Consider the following 17923-nt stretch of genomic DNA (forward strand, 5'->3'; position numbering starts at 1 on the left):
CTCAGGGTTTTGTTTGTTTCTTTGTTTGTTTGTTGTTTTTTAATCTGATACCTGAAACTATGACTTTCTACTAACTTTGGAGAGTAACCCTTCCCCTCAGGAGAATGGTGTGGGTTTCCCCTAGGATTTTATCAAGATAACATCATCAGAAAATAGTAGTTCAATGTCTGTGCTATATATATACAAGGGTATAAGGGAAATATATTTCCAGAATAAGACCATGCGTTTTCTACTATAGTTATCAGACATTTGTTTCTTTTTATTATTATTATTATTATTATTATTATTATAGTTACTACTTAAATGATGCTATCAGAGACTCAAGACAATATCACTATTAATAAAAGTATCCCTCAGGTTTTCTCTAAGGTAAAATTTGAGACTATTTTTATTTATCCTGAACATTTATTATTTTCAAGTTATAATTAAATCAGCACGCAATTCAGAGTATCTCCTCTAGTCAAAGTACTAGCTCCTTACAAGAACAGAAAATGTAAATCATGATTCCCTCTCCCAAATTCTATTTCTATTTTTTTTTTAAATGTTTATTTATTTTCAGAGAGAGGAAAGGAGAAAGAGCAGGTGCACAAGCATGCACAAATGCAGTGAGGGGCAGAGAGAGAGGGAGAGAGAGAATCCCAAGCAGGCTCTGCACTGAGCACAGAGCCTGGTGCAGGGCTAGACAGCATGAGCCTGTGAGATTGTGACCTGAGCCAAGATCATGAGCTGAACGAAGATCAAGAGTCGGGCGCTTAACCAACTGAGCTACCCAGGTGCACCCCAAATTCTGTTTCTAATCTATATAGAATATACTTGGAATATTTTTGAATAATGAAGTCCAGTTATTTTAGCATGAAGTCAACATTCAGTCCCTGACTTTTGTCCTCAGCAAATGATAAATGCATCCAGTTACTTGTCTTTTAAAGGCCAGTTATGGCTATTTCCTTGTCTTGTCTCTTTTTAGAGATGAGAGAAAGAACTGTCAAAATGAGAAAGGAAGGAATCTGTTTTCCTTTATTGCATTCTTAGCATATTCAATTAACCAGAGACAGCATTCTAACTTACTTTTAAAGAAGTCTCTTTTCTTATGGTTTCTAGCTGATTGCAATATTTATAAATTATCTAGAATAGGTAATGACTGCTAATGACCTCATGAGATCTCTTCTATCTAACACTAGAATTTGAATACCAGTATCCTGTCCAAAACATTACAAAAATATTGCTCCTTCTTGTTTTAAATACTGTTTAAAAAATCCTTAGACAATAATCTTATCCTTTTCTATGTAGCTTAATACTGAAATGAATATTTACATCTATCTATCTATCTATCTATCTATCTATCTATCTATCTATCTATCTATCATCTATCTATACTGGCTTACATTTCATGGACACACAGTCATGTATACCAGTGGCCCCTTGATTTTATGTTGCATATGCTGGAGCAGTGTGAAAAATTAGGCACAGGGGATAGTTTTATGTGAAAAATATTTTTCAGTGAATGACTAAGAATTTTACTAAATTCTTTCATTTACTACTCTGGAATTCTTGAACATTTTCTTGTTTGCCTTCCCAGTATTCTGAAAGGAAGCTTGCTAAATATTTTTTAATTTTTTGAGCAATTTTTCTTATCCTAAAATGTGAATTTAGAAAATTTTGATGAAAGATGCTGTATTTTCATCCATCCTTCCATCTACTCATTGACTCATCCATTTAGCCACTCATTTATTCATTTGCTCATTCATATTTTTCTTAGTTTTAAAACTTAGTGCTATTTTTTCAACATATTTTAACTAATCTAGGTCCTACTTAGTAGTCATATTATAGGCAAATAAACTTAGGTTTAGGCAGGCTAAGTAACTTCATGCAAGGACAAATTCTTTACTCTAAATTACATACTCTCTCTACTTTACATTTTATTTTTAGAGAATTCTAAAAACTTAGGACAGGAAATGACCTTACTGGTCACCTTGTCCAAACTCTCATTTGATCCCCTGACAGTTTTCCCTAACCACTGTGTATATTTCAGTTATTTCCAATAAAATCGTACTCAATATCAAACACCCATGAGCACAGGACCAGTGGGATGTTTCACTAATCATTATTTCAGAGCACCCAGGGCTAAGTGCATACAGTGGACAAAAATATGAATTTGTTACAATTTTCATAATACAGTTTGAGTGTCAGTCATGTGCTGAGTGCTATATGTGACTGCTACTTCAACAAGATCCATTCCTTGAAATTTTTGGATCTAAAATTAGAAATGAGAGCAACTAGGATGGTCCATGAAGACAGCCACTCAGTAAAGATGGCTGGCTGACAGCATGGATATTAAGATTATCAAGCTATTTTAAGATAATTTTGATCATATTCTGAGAGTTTAAAAGTTGACTATTTTACCTGATGTCTATGGTCTCTTTCTTTTCTTTCTTTCTTCTTTTCTGTGAGTGAGTGTGTGTGTGTGTGTGTGTTTGAAAGAGACAAAGGGAGAGAGAGAGAGAGAGACAAAATGAGACAAAATGAGACCAAATGAGACAAAATGAGAGAAGGAGAACAGAACAAAAACTATAGACCTAATTATGGGGGATGGGAGTTGCTCAGCACAGGAATCCAGGTACCATGTTCCCTCTTAGGCTATCAGATTTTAATAGATGGACTGAATTTAGGCAGATAACTGTAAAGGGTATTGATAAAGAAAAATGATCAACTTGGAAATGTGGAAGCTACCCCTGAGTTAGCTGAGTTTGTTTCTTGAGATAAGAATAAATGTTTTATTTTTTACTTAAGATGGATAGATGGGTGATTAATTACTTCATTGATGAATCTATCCCAGAATTTATTGAGCATCTGCCATATACTAAATACTCTTTTAAGCAGTGGAGATAGGAAAGTAAGCAAAACAATCTCCCTCTCCTTATGGGTTTTATATTCTAATGGGATCTTCTAGCTACATTTCTTTCTAGAAGGAAGAGGTATCCCTGGATCAGTGACAGTGGAAATTAAGAAGGGACTAAAACAATGATGAGTCAATGGAAGCAGGCTTTCTAACATCCTCAATCCAGCTAGGAAGGAAAATAACCAAGTGCCAACCATGAGGTTCAAGCCAAACTAATGAATACTTTTTAGGAATAAGAATGGAAGGAAAGTAAATTTATCCTTTTATAAATTTCTCCAATTCCTATTTTTATTTAGTTTTCCTGGAGTTTCTTACAAAGCTCAACTTGAATTACTGAACAAAGGAGGAGGTCACACTCTCAGACTGAAGGGTATCCTTTCATGGCCAAGGGAGGGAACATCACCGCACGCCCCCCCCCCCCCCCCCCCGCCTTAGCTCCCCAGGCCAGAGAGAAATACAAGCTGTGGAAAGAGAAGATTTGGGACACTTGAGTCCTTTCCCTTGCAATATTGAATGATCTCTTGAAGGTCATTTATGAGATGTGAAACCCTGCTAGTGAGTACTAGAGATTGATGGATGAAAGGACATTTAACATTCCCATTTTTTTTCTGTGATCTTAGTTAGGACATGAGAGACACTGAGATCAGAAGGCCTAGATTAAACTCCTAGATCTTCACTCATCTGTTGTGTGACCTTGGGGGAATTTCATCACTTATTTGAGTCTTAGTTTGTCTGTAAAACTGGGTTATTATTATCACCTTAACTCTTTGCTGAAAGTTATTGGGAGTCTCACTGAGATAATACATAGGAAGATGATTTCTAAACAGTAAAAGACTATCAAAATGCAAAGGATATTCACATTCTTGTTTTGTTAATTTTATTACATGATTATAATTATGCATGGTATCATGTTTTTATTGACATCCAGTACAACACAGAGGATAAAAGGGAAGTTCTGGAAATAAATTTCATGGGTTGCATTTGAACTTTACCAGATCTTAACTGGGTTACCTTGATTAAGCAACCGAACCTCTTTATGCCCCAGATTCTTCGTTTATAAAATGAGGATAAAGACAGAACCTACCTCATAGAGTTGTTATAAGGATCCAATGTGTCAATATTTGCAGTGCACTTAGAACTGTGCAGGGTGCTTAGTATTCGTTCATATTAGTTGTATCTTATATTTCTTATCGAAACAGACATTCTTCAAAACAGTTTCTCTACTTGGGCAATAAGGATACCACTCTTACTCTATATCATAGAGAACAGTTAAATCGATTGTCTTTCATATTTTGAGAAATGACCAAAACCAGACAAACATATAACATGTAGAAATTCGATTGAACTATTGAATAAAGAACCACAAATAAATTTGATGTGTACATGAATTCGCACGCTCTTAGAAAATAATTGTTTATATTGAAACCTATCTTTACCAACATCTGACAGAGAAAAGCAAAAGGAAATGGAAGTACAGCTACCTCATGGGATAAAATTCAGGGAGAATTTCTTCTGCCCATCAAGCTTGCTGTGTCAGAGCCCAGTGAGCTCATATTCACCAAGCTTTGAGTCAGGGGCCTGATCTCAGAGCAGAATGATGTATGAGCAGAGTTACATTCCTTTGTGTTCCTAACAGACAAGGACATTGACAATATTCCACTAATGAAAATTTTGTTTGCCATTACAATGTCAAGGTTAATCATTCATTTCAAGTAGATCCAGCCTTTGTTAAATACATTATGTCCAGGAGTGAATGATGATGTGTATGAATCACAAGGTATATTTTTCTGTTTTGGGAAGTCTGGGTTTTAGGGCAGGGACTTGATTTAAATGGATATTTTAATGACAGCATGCTCATTCTAATACTTTACATTATTATCACATCCTTGAGCCTTGTGGCGGCCCACTTAGATAGATACTGCTAGTGTCATGGTCACTGACCTGTTTTGCAGATGTGGTTGAGAGAGATTGAATAACTTGGCTAGTAGTATCCAGCTAATAGGTGATTAAGAGTCAAATATGATCATGATCACATGTATTGTAAGCTTGTTGAGGACAGGGAGAATGTAGAGGGGTACAGGGTTCCCCTTGGTAACTGAAACAGAGCCTTGATGATACTCTGTGCTCAGACAAGTTTTCAAGTGAATGACTGCGATAGTCCTAACAGTTTGATATGGGAATTTGAAGGCTTGGCCTGTGAATAAGAGAAAGCTTTCTTAATGTTCTGTGTTTTTTTTCCTTTTAAAACATGGAGATGATTAAGACTGTCCATGTTTTATTTGCTTGAGTGGAGATCAGAAGTATAAATACAACTCTATAATTATTCTTTCCATTTATATTGGCAACTTTCTCCAAAGTAATTAAAACTTCTTCCACCTATGATGTCATCAGAATTGTAAAGGGAAATTCTCCAGTTGTTCAAAGAAAGATAGCATAATATCAAGGTATTGATATCTCTGAGATATTGCCCTCTAAAAAATCTGATTGTTTTGCCTAAATCATCAGTAGACTGATTAAATCTCATTCCTGCCACCCAAATACTTTCTTCCATGGAGGAAGATTTCTGACATTTCGTGGCCCAGCTAGGAAAGTTATGAATTTCTAGATATCAAAAAACTAACTTAAGTATTGCTTCTGGACTAAACTGCTGTATACCTTGGTCCTAGATATCTTCTCAAAGGTCCCCATACTTATGTCTTCCTCTCATTGGGGAAATGGAGTAAATAAAGTAAACAATGTTCGGGATGACTTATAGGGCTAAGCAGCTAAAAAAGCACTTTGACAACAGCTGCAGAACTGCAAGAAGAAAAGTAGAGTCTTTGTTGTTTAATGGACTCGAAAACACCGTATTCTTTTAATAGAGATCTAAGACAGGAATAGTGTCACTCTCAGAGAGCTCACATGTGTTGTTTTTATTTTGTTCCTTAAATGCCTGACTTGATGCTGGCATGTCAGGACAAAGAAGAGAACTTCAAACAAGTGTTGTCTGCTTTTTCATCTCTTGCCAATCACCCTCTTCTATCCTGTACTACTACATTGTTTACCTTCTGCATCAAAGCATCTTAATTTCTCATAAACTTACAGAAAAAAAACCCAACACTACTCAATGATTAGAGAACACACATCCTCATCCCTGGCTTTTGGGTGGGGGAGGGTAGCACAGGACTGCAATCCTAGAGAAAGTACTAGATTTGGAGAGTTTTTTTTTTAATTTTTAATATTTATTTATTTTTGAGAGACAGAGCAAGAGCAGGGGAGGGATAGAGAGAGAGAGAGGGGGAGACACAGAATCTGAAGCAGGCTCCAGGCTCTGAGCTGTCAGCACAGAGCCTCACATGGGGCTTGAACCCACAAGCCATGAGATCATGACCTGAGCTGAAGTCTGACACTCAACCAACTGAGCCACCCAGGCACCCCTAGATTTGGAGAGTCTGAGTTGATTTCTTCTTCTAGTATTACCTATACTGTGTGTGTGTGTGTGTGTGTGTGTGTGTGTGTGTGTGTGTGTGAATAAAACTCTCAAACTTTGGCACATGAAAAATTTGTTAAAAACTCAATTCCTGGCCTCTACTCAGAGATTTCTGCTTCATGTTCTGAGAAACCATCAGGGATCTGCATTTGAAAAAAGCATCTCAAAAGGATATCATGCATTTTCTTAAAAAAAAAAATAAACAGTCATCATCTCTTTCACTCATTTGGCATTTTCCAGTTTTCAAAATGCTTGCGCACACATATTCAGTTCTGTGAGGTAGATGGGAATGATTATTCCCATTTTGAGGATAAGAAACTCCAAGTTTAGCTATGATTTCCTCAGGGCCTCACTACACACCCCTCTCTTTCCCATCTCCCTATAGTCCTCACCTAAGCTGACCTTTTCCTTTTTGGGTGCTGAGCTGCAGAAAGCAAGGAGCCCCCAAACAGCCAGTACTATCCGTGCCTGCCTTCTTCCAGAATGAGACAAATCTTCTGGTGGCCAAGGAAGGAAAATGATTTTATCTGTGAATTGTGAACATTTCCTTAATTGATGGTGTTACCAATGATTTTAAGAATTCCACTTATCCTATCCAGTTTTGAAAAATGTATTGAGTTCACTTTTGGAGAATAGGTGTGTGTGTGTGTGTGTGTGTGTGTGTGTGTGTGTGTGTGTGTGTGTGTTTCTCCTGTCTTGTTTTGTATTGTTAGAATCCCAAGTTCACTGTCCTTATTCATATTGAACTGCCACAGGGGATTGTGTTCTGTGTTGACAGCTGGGATTCCCGCCTCTCAGGGGGCCTTGTCTATTTGATCCTCTTCTTAGCTGTCTTCCCCATAAACTCCTCTGCCTGTGTTATTCCCAGCAGCAGCATGGAATATCCAGACTCCCAGACACAGCAGGGTTGTTTGACACAGTGCTCAGTCCTAAATAGCCTTACAGGCCTCAATGCTTCTCATTGCCTAAGTGAATTTCTGCTAGGTTTGCACCCACATCTAGAGAGTTCTTGGGACCTGTCCTCTGGAACATTTTCAGTAGCTTCCAGGGCCTGCCTGTTCCTTGTCCTCTGTTAGGATGTTTTGAAGATGCACTTGTTTCTGTTGGAAATCTTCTGGCACTCCCCTTGGTGCTTAGTGGTCAGACTGAAGGGGAAGGATTAGGGATATTTGAAGATGAGTTGAAGAGAGATTGTAAGTAAAACTAATAGCCACCTCCAGACCTTAGCAAGAGTGGAAGGTGATTACTCCCTCACGTTTCCAAAATCTTTCATGCTGTTATTTCATCTTGGGTGACAAGATCGTCTCTGCTGAGTTTTCCGTAACATCTATCTGTCCTCACAAGCATCCTGGAGACCTGACTGCTCTCCAAAGCTGGTTTTTGACTGCCCTTGTCCACATTTGCCCTCCTCTATTCAGTCACCCCTCAGTCACCCCTCCTGTATTCTCCTCTCTGTGCTTGCTGCTCACTTGATCCAACCTCATTTTTAAAGGATGGAACCTGCTTTGCAGCTTTCTGGATAGAACCAAGAAAACTGCGTTTCAAGAATGTAGAAGCACTTTATTCCAAAATGAGCTGAAGGTGGGGCCCAACATGAGGGTCCAAAAGGCCATTGTTACTTTGTCTGGTGTCCACTGCCCTCCCTCCTAAACAGAGAATTCTACGTGTTCCAGCTTATGGAAGAGAGGGCGTACTGCTTTCTCTCAGTTCCTCCTCCCCTAACCCCTTGTTTGTGTACTCAGGGTCCTTTAACGGGCCGGTGGTTGTGTTTTCTCTTGGGGGAGGGATGGGACAGAACAGACCGGAGCTGCAGTTCCTTCACTCTGCCTCTGAGAATTTCTCATCCAAACCTCAATCACGTAGGATTGCGTAGAGAGGAGAAAAGGGGAGAGACAGAAGACAGAGAAGGGGGAGAGGGGTGACGGGAGGGAGGAAGGAGAAGAGAATCTGGGAGCAGAGGGCGCCTGGGAGGGGAGGAGGACCCGCGCGCGCCGCGCTTCCCCGCGCTCCGGGAGCCCGGCCCCCGGCCCGGCCCCACCGGGGCGTTCGCGAGCCCTCGGGCGGGTGGGCGAGCAGTGCAGGAGGTACTCCGGCAGCAGCCAGTTCTTCGTCCCACCCTCCGTCTCCGCGGCCGTGTCCCCGCCTGGAGTTTTCCTGCGGAGCTAGCGCTCCAGCAGAGCGAACCGGCTGGGCGGCGGCAGCGGCGGCGCCCGGGAGTCAGTGAGGCTCGGCGCGCCCCAAGCCTCAGCCCATGAATGGGACTCCGCCCTGAGCGCCCCCTCTGGGGCCTGGGGAGGCGGCGGCGCGGCGGCTGGGGGCGCCCCGCTAGCCCGCGGCTCTGAGCGGCCACCCGCGCAGCAAGTTGGGCGAGTTGGCGGCAGCCCGCACCTGCTCCCTGGCCCCGGCCCCAGAGTCTGCGTCCGGCCCCGGGGGCGCGCTCGACCGCCTCCCGCCGTCGCCCCGGACGGCCTAGGGGCCCCGCCTGTGCTCCCGGCGCCAGACCATGGTGGGCAGCTCCGGCCGGGAGCCGCAGCCGCTTCGAGCCGACGTCGCCCGCAGCCAGCCCCCGCCCCGCCCGAGCCGACGCGCGGGGGTTCGCAGCGCGCCGGTCACTTCCTTCGTCGGCCGGGATGGGCTGCGCGGGAGCGAGTGATCGGCCTCGCGTCCGGCGGGTAATCCCCATCTGATCTGCTGTCTACGAGCTGCGGACGGCCGGGCCGCGCGAGCCTGGGGGGCCCGGGCACCGTGGCGATGACCTGATCCCGAGCCCGCCAGGGCGCCCCCTCCTTCCCTCTTCCCTCGCTCCCTCTGAGCCTGTGCGGAGACCGGCTCGGTGCGGCGGCCCCGGGCGGGCCATGGCGGGGAGCTCCAGTTAAGGCGTGTGGGCGCCGAGCTGGAGAGGACACCTTCGGCATCGCTGCCTTTTGAGGGGGCTTATTTAAACTACTGAGTCATTCCAGATTTAGGATTCCCTAAATAATCACCAACTGTGCCCGTCTTGTGCCAGAAAGCGAGCAGAAAGAGAAAGAGCGCCCGCTCTTGGGACCCCGCGCATCCCGGCGCTCGCCTCTCGCGGGTTTCTCCCCGAGGGGTGCCTGGCCCTCGAGGATCTCCCTCCCTCCGTCCCTCCCTCTATCCCAGTCCCTCCTTCCCTCCCCCTCCCTCGCCTCCCGCTCTCTTCGCAGCGCTGCTGGCGGGGAGTCGCGCGCGCCGCAGCTGGAAACAGCTGCCCCCGCCCCGCGCCCCTACCCCGACTCCGGCTCACGGCTCCCACTTCGCGCCTCTCGGAATTCCAGAACTCCGGCGGCCGGCCCCTGGAGAACCGCAGCCGGGCGCGATGCATTCCGTAGACCTCACCCAGCCGGGACGGACCTCCTAATCTCCAGAACTGCGGGCCGCAGGGAGTTAAATTGCTGCCTTCCTCTCCTTCTCTCTGGCGGTTGGTGGCTTGTTTTCTAAAGGAACGTTTTATTCACTTTTTAGTATTTTCTACCGGGGGCACGCTACTCGCCTCGGTCCAGACTCTGCTTTGTAAACGGGTTTTATATGTATGTATGTGTAGATATACTTTGGACACCTTACAACGCTTGCGCCTCTCCAACGGGGGCACGGCTTGTTGTTTTGGACATCCTTCTTCCCCTTCCATTTGGTACTCTGAACGCAGTGTGACCAAACTCCCCACGGCCCATCGGACGCGGATCGCCTTGGGGTGCAAGTTTGGGGTGCAAGAGTCTAGTTAACTGGAAGGCCTGGGACCGCCCCGCCCCCGCTGCCAGCGGTTGGGGAAGTTTACATCTGGATTCTCACACATTTTGTCGCCACTGCCCAGACTCTGACTAACCTTGTGGGCGTCGGGTTTTCGGTACTGCAGCCTCCTCAAATATTAGCACTGCCTCCCCGCGCCTGCCCTGTCCCTCCAGGCCGCCGAGGTCCTGCCCTCGCCCCGGTGGAGCGCGATCCCGAGCGCGCAGTGGAGCCCGGGGCCTGGGGCCCACGCTAAGCAGCTATGGCTGCGGCGATAGCCAGCTCCTTGATCCGGCAGAAGCGACAGGCGAGGGAGTCCAACAGCGACCGGGTGTCGGCCTCCAAGCGCCGCTCCAGCCCCAGCAAAGACGGGCGCTCCCTGTGCGAAAGGCACGTCCTCGGGGTATTCAGCAAAGTGCGCTTCTGCAGCGGCCGCAAGAGGCCCGTGAGGCGGAGACCAGGTCAGTAGAAGCCCAAGCAGTGGGCTCCCCAGAGCTGACACCCTACTCCCCTCTTTGCAGAGCACCTGGGGGCACCTACGGAAGGGAACCGGGATCTTCCTGTGCCATTCTGGCCCCCCCCTGCTCCCCTAATTTCCAGACGTCTCTCTTTCAGTCACCCTCTATCAGTTAATAGCTTCTTGTCCCATATTCAGGAAAACACTTTATATCTGGAAGAAACCACGGTTTGACTAGGAGGAAAGCTATATGTGTGGATGCTCCTGGTCCCATATAGCCTGTCGAATTCTTGAGGGCAGCGACCATCTCATTCATTCATATTCCTCTCTCTCTCCCTCTCTCTCTCTCTCATCCATCCATGAATCCAGTGCTGACACTGCCTGCTGAGGACCTACATATAAATAAACCTTCTTCCCTATATCTCCCATAACATTTAGCATAGTTCTGGACACAGACACTTAGACACCAGATGAACTTAAATTTATTCTTTTTCTAACTCTTCCTCCAGCAACACATGATATTGCATCTTTCAGACATTCCAATCAGTTCTCACCTCCCCACTTTCCCATATGCCCTTTCACTTCCTTTTACACAGACCTTTTTCTTATTCTCTTCCTCTGGCTACTCTCCTAGTTTCCCAGGGTTCTACTCATTAACTTTCCTGCCCTATTGTGCCCACCCTTTGTACACTCACACTTTCTTTTGGGACATTAAGGAAATAACATAGTATCTGCAGTTTGGCGTAAGGTAGTGTGAAGGAAACTTTAGACTTATCAGAGATTTTCTTATTAAGGCCTTTCTGAAGTTGATTCCCTTTGTCCCTAAACTCAAATGGTTGGTCTTTGATGGATCTTTATTATCAAAGGGAAATTGGATACCTTGATTTTCCAGGTGCTTACTCCCAGCTTAAACCAGGCCAGTTTGAGACAACAAATGCAGAATTGCCCAGATCTGTGCTTCCACCAGACTTTGTGGATCCTCAGGGTGTGGCCCGCTCTGTCATTTGCAATCTGCAGATACTCTCCCCTTATTGTGGACAACTGAAAAAAATTGTGGTCTAGAACGAAAGCTTACTCTGTAATCAGTTGACTGGTTTAGGGTAGCATCTTTGCAACTCTGACGGTGATGTTTTCCTGGGTTCCAGAAATGAAACCCATGGGCTAGGGTCACGGGGGTGAGGAAGACATTTGGAAAGTCTGGACAGTGAGGCTCAGAATTAGTTTGGAAATTCAGGATTCAGTCTTGTGAAGAAGCCATCTCGTTTTCATTTCTCCCATGGATTTGCATGGCATGATTCACTCCACAGTGGACTCCTTTTCTTATTCTGTGATATTGATAAAATAGTAAATTTCAGGAGTAAACAAAAAGATTGTGATCCTAAGGCGAGAGCTACTAAAATCTCTGTTGCTTTACATACAATTAATATAGACTGTGAATGTCATAAACTGAAGATTTATATGAAAACAGAGTTCTATATTTATAGAGTATATAATTCATATTAGGGGAAAACAAAATCATTTGTATTGTGCAATGATCATTTGGGGGTTGCCTTCTCTGAGGGCTAATGTGGTCTACAAGGAAATTCAAGTCTCTGAATTCAGTGTGACTCTTACAGTTCAGTCTTTGAAGTACATTCTCGTACTCTAGTTGGGATAAATGAATGATGCTTGTGAATAGATCCTACTCAGCCTCCTCAGTTCTAAACGAGGCAGTAAAAATGATAGGTGGATGATACTTGTGAATGGATAAGCTAAACTCACCTGATCCTTGTGGAAGTTGATTTGGAGATGAACAATTTGCATGGCTGAATTTTTACGTGGGGAAATTGCTTCCTGTGGCCCTTTCCTTGGCATCTCATTAGAAAATAGAATTTGAGGGAATTGCTGAGTTTATTGTTTTCTTCAGTGTTTATTTAATCCGGTTCTGTTTCTCATTTACTTAGTGTATGTCTTGGCAGAGAGGATTCTGGCTGGTGACTTCCTTTAGCTAAAGTCTCACAGTAATAATCTGGCAGAGAGATGACAGGCCCAGTTAAGACATGCCCAGTGCAAGGCCCACATGCATGTATCTGTACACCATGGGCTTCAGTTTGGTCTGCAGCTTAGCTTAGAAGAATGGAGTGTGGGGTGTGGAAAAAGATTTGGAAAGATGATAGTGTGCTATTATCGTTACTAACAAAGCCAAATAATTAGTCTGTTGATTTGCTGTCAGCAACCATGATTCACATAGCATGGGATGAGCCTATTTATAGAGCGATAGCACCTTCCACATCTCAATTCCAGGGAGATTCTTTTACTGGATTAGGAGGGAGTTGCTAAACACCAAGAAGAAAAGCTATTTGAGGGAATATGTTTTATAAGCATTTGATGTTACCTTCACTTAATATTTGAGTTTTATTCTTCAAATCACTTGCCCTTCTAAGTCATATCCTTATGAAACTATAAACTGAGGCACAAATGGTAATCAAGAGGTGAAACGGAATAACTTGTCCTGATAAAGAATTCCTACTCTGAACTTCTGTCATTGATACACATATTCCATTGACCAGACTTTCCAAAGGAATGAGGCTGAGGCAGTGAAACTATGTCACATGTTGGATGAGACAGGCACGGTTGTATTTCTGATCTCAGGGCTGACATATTGAGTGTCTCTCACTTTCTTGTCTTAGTTCACCAAATTCTGACATGTATAAGGTTGAAAGTTTATAAACACAGTGGAAAACTGAAATTAAATAGCAAAGGTTTCAGATTTTAAAATCATGATATTGCCAGTTAAAACGAGAAGTCAAAGAACAGGACCTCTCATCGTGAAATTCCAGTGCCATAGTGCACATCAGATGCTTAATAATGCTATCCTGGGAGCACAGTGTGATGGCTTGCCCTGGGACTGTACAGCACAATCCTTATTTAGATGAGAAATCCTAGAATCAGCAAGTTGGTGGTCTATGGAAGGTTACATAGCTAGATTGTGGCAAAATTGGGACTAGAACTAGATCCAGTTGATTTTTCTTGTCCGTGCTCCTCACAACACAACACTGAAAAAAGCAGTATAAAAAATGGGGTGTTCTCTATTAAAGAGGGAAGTGATTGTATAGATTTTGCATTTATGTTTACCATTAGGGATTGCTGCTGCTGCTGTTTTTGTTGTTGTGTTATTATTATTATTATTATTATTATTATTATTATTATTATTTTGTAATTAGAACATGAAGAGTGCAGAATACAGGAGGTACCATGCATTATACAATAAATCCATTAGTGAAGATGTGCAGACAGCACAGGAGTTCTTAGCCCTTTAGGCACTGGTATTGTAGCTCTTTGGAAATGAGATGTTGCAGACCTTGAACTGGCAAGTTGGCTGAGGTCATTGAACCATAAAAAAGCCTTTAGAACATTTCTGTTTGTGTACCTGTTAATTAGGAAAGGAGCATTCTTATGTTATTATTTAAGTCATTATTTATGGGTGAAATACCTGTCTGAGCGAGGCCTGCTAAAATTTTTGCTTAGATGATGATTTGGTGCATCTAGGCTATGACTACATCCATGTGAATTGCATAGCTTATTAATTTCCAACATTTGTTCTACTTTTGAGTAGAAACACCTGTACAATTGGTGGACTCCCAAAACATTTATGTTTTGATTCTAAAGTCACTGCAGGTAGTGGATAGCATTTACAATCAAGAAGGGAAAAATGTTTGTCAACCCTCTAACTGTGGGAGAGGCCATGAACCTTGGAGGTCATCCCTATCACTCTTTCAGTTTTCAAATGAGAGCCCTCTGGAAGGTATAGAGTGATGAGAAAAGTCTTGATCACGTATTTTAAGAGATTTTTTTTTGTTTTTATTATTTTTCTATATCATTTAATTCCTTCCTTTAATACAGAGCATTAAGAAAAATCAGCAATCAGGAAAAATTCCTCGTCTGAAAACATTAGCTATTTTTCATGTCTTAAGTATTTGGTTTTATAGGCCCCTCCCTTTTGAAAATGATGTAGTATATTTATACTGAGTGGATAAAATGAATCAAGTAAGTGATTATAATTTTTGCTAAATTTTGTTGCCTTTTGTTTGTCTTATTTTTGAGTCCTTATTTCTGCTTTTCTAAAAATTGTGTGTATTCAAAATATTTTAGTATCCTTCCAACTTGTTTTGGTAGATGTATAGAATTTAATAGCACACTCATTCAACATTTTACTATCAAATACATTCTTTTACATAGATGAAGAAGACATTACAGAAAATAGAAACTTCAGCAAGAAAATTGATGAGAAAGGGGAAATAATGCTTAATCATGGGATCTATGGAACATAAATTAGATTTTTATAAATTGAAATACTTTTGGTCAATATATAGATCAAAAATAGTTTCATATGACAGGTGATATTTTACATTTATAGCAAGTACTTTTATTGTATTTTCTTTTTTAAAAGTCTGACTCCTATCTCAACTACAGAATCAGCCTAATTAAATGATATTTGGCTTGATGTCTACTAAAAAAATTAAAAAAGCAAAGAAGCTTTTCACTTCAGAAACCCGCCGGAGGGTTTAAGCTGATATTTTGAATGTTTTTTTTTTAATCCTATTTTCTCTAAAGCAATGCATTCTCATCGATAAATTAAGTTTCCATTGTAAGAACATTTTAAAATAGCAGGTACTGTGATCTCTTAATTTCTTTCATCCCACAGAGATCTCATCAAACCATAACTCAGGATTAAATCTTTAAAGTTTTAATGAAGTTGATATTTTTGAATAGAATTAGAAAAACAATTTGCAGGAAATGAGGCAGTCTCTGTATTTGAGTATGCAACAGGAATATTTTGGAAGATCTTTAGAAACTAAAGCTTTGGCTCATAAAATTATATGTAGAAAAAAAGTACAGGTCTTCCTAGTATAGCACCACATTGCTTCTGTTCCTGGTGAGAGCATCTTTGTGTGTGGATACTACAGTGTGGATTTGGTTTGGGAAATTTGTTAATAGTGATTACTTTTTCTTGTCTCTTCCTTGCATGCTTCATCAAAATGTGTTTGCTATTGACTTTCCATCCTAGAATTATTTTAGATTTTATGAGGACTCTCAAAGACAGCCTCATTAGAGGGGGCCCAGTTCATTTACTACATTTTGCATTCTAATGGTCTACGCAGCAAACTAGAAAACTTTACTTGTTTAAAGAAAGATGCACCATATAGAAAGGACTCTCATTTCAAGGCCACCTCCTATGCATCTGTAAAAAGGAGAGCCTTAGATACAAAATGCCTATAAATTAATCATATATAATAATAACTTTTAATAACAATTAACTTGACTATATGACAAGAATTTACAGAATTTTTTCACAGCTTTTCCCCCTTTTATTCTTTAGAGCAATCCACTGATATGGGCAGCCCTATCTTTGTGATCAGAAAGCTATGCTTCAGAGTGGCAGGGAGACTTGTTCAGGTTCATGGAGTGAGGAAGTGGCTAAGCCGTCACATGACCCCCACCCCCTACACTGCAGGCATCTGCCCTTATCTTCTACTAAGTTGAGCTAAGAAGACTGAATGTGAATAACTCAATTTGATTTGAAGCTGGGAAATTCTTGTTGGGTGAATCAGATGAAGAGTTCAAGGACATGTGGAGTGTGATGACAGGTTTGTTTTGCTCTGTGTGTGACCTAGAGCCCCTAGGGGGGATCTCTAGTGAGGATGAGGCATGAATTAGAAAGACTGGTGGCTGGGTTGATGGGTGCTGGTCCTAGGCTCCTGGCTAAGGTATCCCTCTATGCATGCCAGGAGCCTCAGAGATGTCAAGTATGCCACTTGGGGCACCCAGGCCTCATGGGGAGACGTGGGTCCAGAGAGATGGGCTTTCTTGACTATAAGCATAAACAATTACTTCAGATGTTTACAAATGTGAAGAGATTAATATCAAGGTCAGGATTTAGTCTTCCTGTTTTTTTTTTTTTTTCTTTTACTCTTTTATTTTCTTCTCTTTTCTGTTTAACTGATGGTGAAGCAGAGTAATTAAGTACATGGATTTTGGTGTGGGATCTGCATTCAAATACTGGATATTCTGGATATATTATTTGTAAGAACAGTAGGCACCTTTCTTATTATCTTGGAGCCTCGGTTTGCTGATTTATAAATGAAGATATGATCTCTAACATTTAGGCAGGAAACATTTCCCTGAGGAAGAGTCATTTAAGCTGAGTTCTGAAGGATGGGGCAGGCAAAGGGGAGTGGAAGAATATTCAAGGCAGAAGAGAACAACTTTTGTGAAAATTGAGGTTGGAGGGAGTTGAAGTGTAGATCGAATAACGTGAGCAAAGGTACAGGTAATGTTGGAAAGTGTGGCAAGGGCTGAGTTGTGAGGGATTTTGTATTTTAATCTAGGATCCATAAAAAGTCAGAAATAGGGGATGATATAATATGACTTGCATAGTTAAATGGACGCTCTGGCTTTGGAGAGGAGAACGGATTGTAGGATAGCCAGAGTAGAAGCTAAGGCATCATAAGAAGGCTAGGGGATAAGTCTGGGTCAGCAGTTCTCAAAGTGTGGTACAGAGGCCCTAGGAGCTCCTTCAAAACCATTCATTGGGCCCATGTCGTCAAAACTGTTTTCATAATAACATGTCCTTAATACTAATTATTTACTTTTTTCATTCATTCTGTTACAAGTGTCCAGTGGAGTTTTCCAGAGATTATATAGTATATCCACAATCATCTGGAAGGGTTGTTAAAATTTTCCTCCCTTTTCAACCTTGTATCTTTGTGAGGCCAGGTTATCTTTATGTACTTCAACCACAACAACATATTTCAAGAGATTCAATGCAGAAGCAAGTTTAAGAATCCAGCTGATTTGTATTAAGCCAGGCATTAGAAAGATTTGCAAGCATGAAAACTACTTTTTTTTTTAGAAATTTTTGTTTTGGAAATTGTAGATATATTTTATTAAAACATATCATGTTATTAATATTTAATAGGCTTATTGTTATTTTTAATCAATATTTGAAAATTTTTGTTGTAAGTTCTAAACATGGTAAATTTTGAATCACATAAGTCACATAAACAGAAGCTTTTTTGGGACTCAATAGTTTTTAGAGGTCTTAAAAGAGTCCTGAGATGAACAAATTTGAGAACCATTGGCCTAGGCTATAGCTCATGTTGACCTGAGGCATTCTGGCAGTCGCCATGGTTATGAAAAAAGGAGGGGGAGGTGGAATGAACAGAGCCTGATAATAGGTAGGTCTGAGTCAAGAGCAGGTAAGGTGCCTGGATGATACCTGGCTGAACAATTCACTAGTGAGTGGGAACTTAGTTCAGATGGAGGGGACCTGGGGAGGAGCAGGGTTGATGTGCATTGAGTACTACTATTCCCAAAC

General features: G+C 41.9%; 1 protein-coding gene across 3 annotated transcripts in view; it reads left to right on the top strand.

Annotated features, from left to right (window-relative positions):
• The window catches only part of FGF12 (fibroblast growth factor 12), a 560445-nt gene that overhangs the window by 285328 nt on the left and 257194 nt on the right, over window positions 1–17923 (top strand). Inside the window, exon 1 of one of the 3 annotated variants that reach the window (XM_003991788.6) lies at window positions 9011–10570. The exons of the other annotated variants lie outside the window; for them this stretch is intronic. Within the exon in view, the coding sequence (XP_003991837.1) occupies window positions 10372–10570 (199 nt within the window). The 5' untranslated portion in view covers window positions 9011–10371. Of the gene's footprint in view, window positions 1–9010; window positions 10571–17923 lie in introns of those variants that run through there. 3 annotated transcript variants of the gene reach the window in all.

This window comes from Felis catus, chromosome C2, assembly GCF_018350175.1.
Source record: "Felis catus isolate Fca126 chromosome C2, F.catus_Fca126_mat1.0, whole genome shotgun sequence".
In the NCBI taxonomy this organism is placed as follows: domain Eukaryota; kingdom Metazoa; phylum Chordata; class Mammalia; order Carnivora; family Felidae; genus Felis; species Felis catus.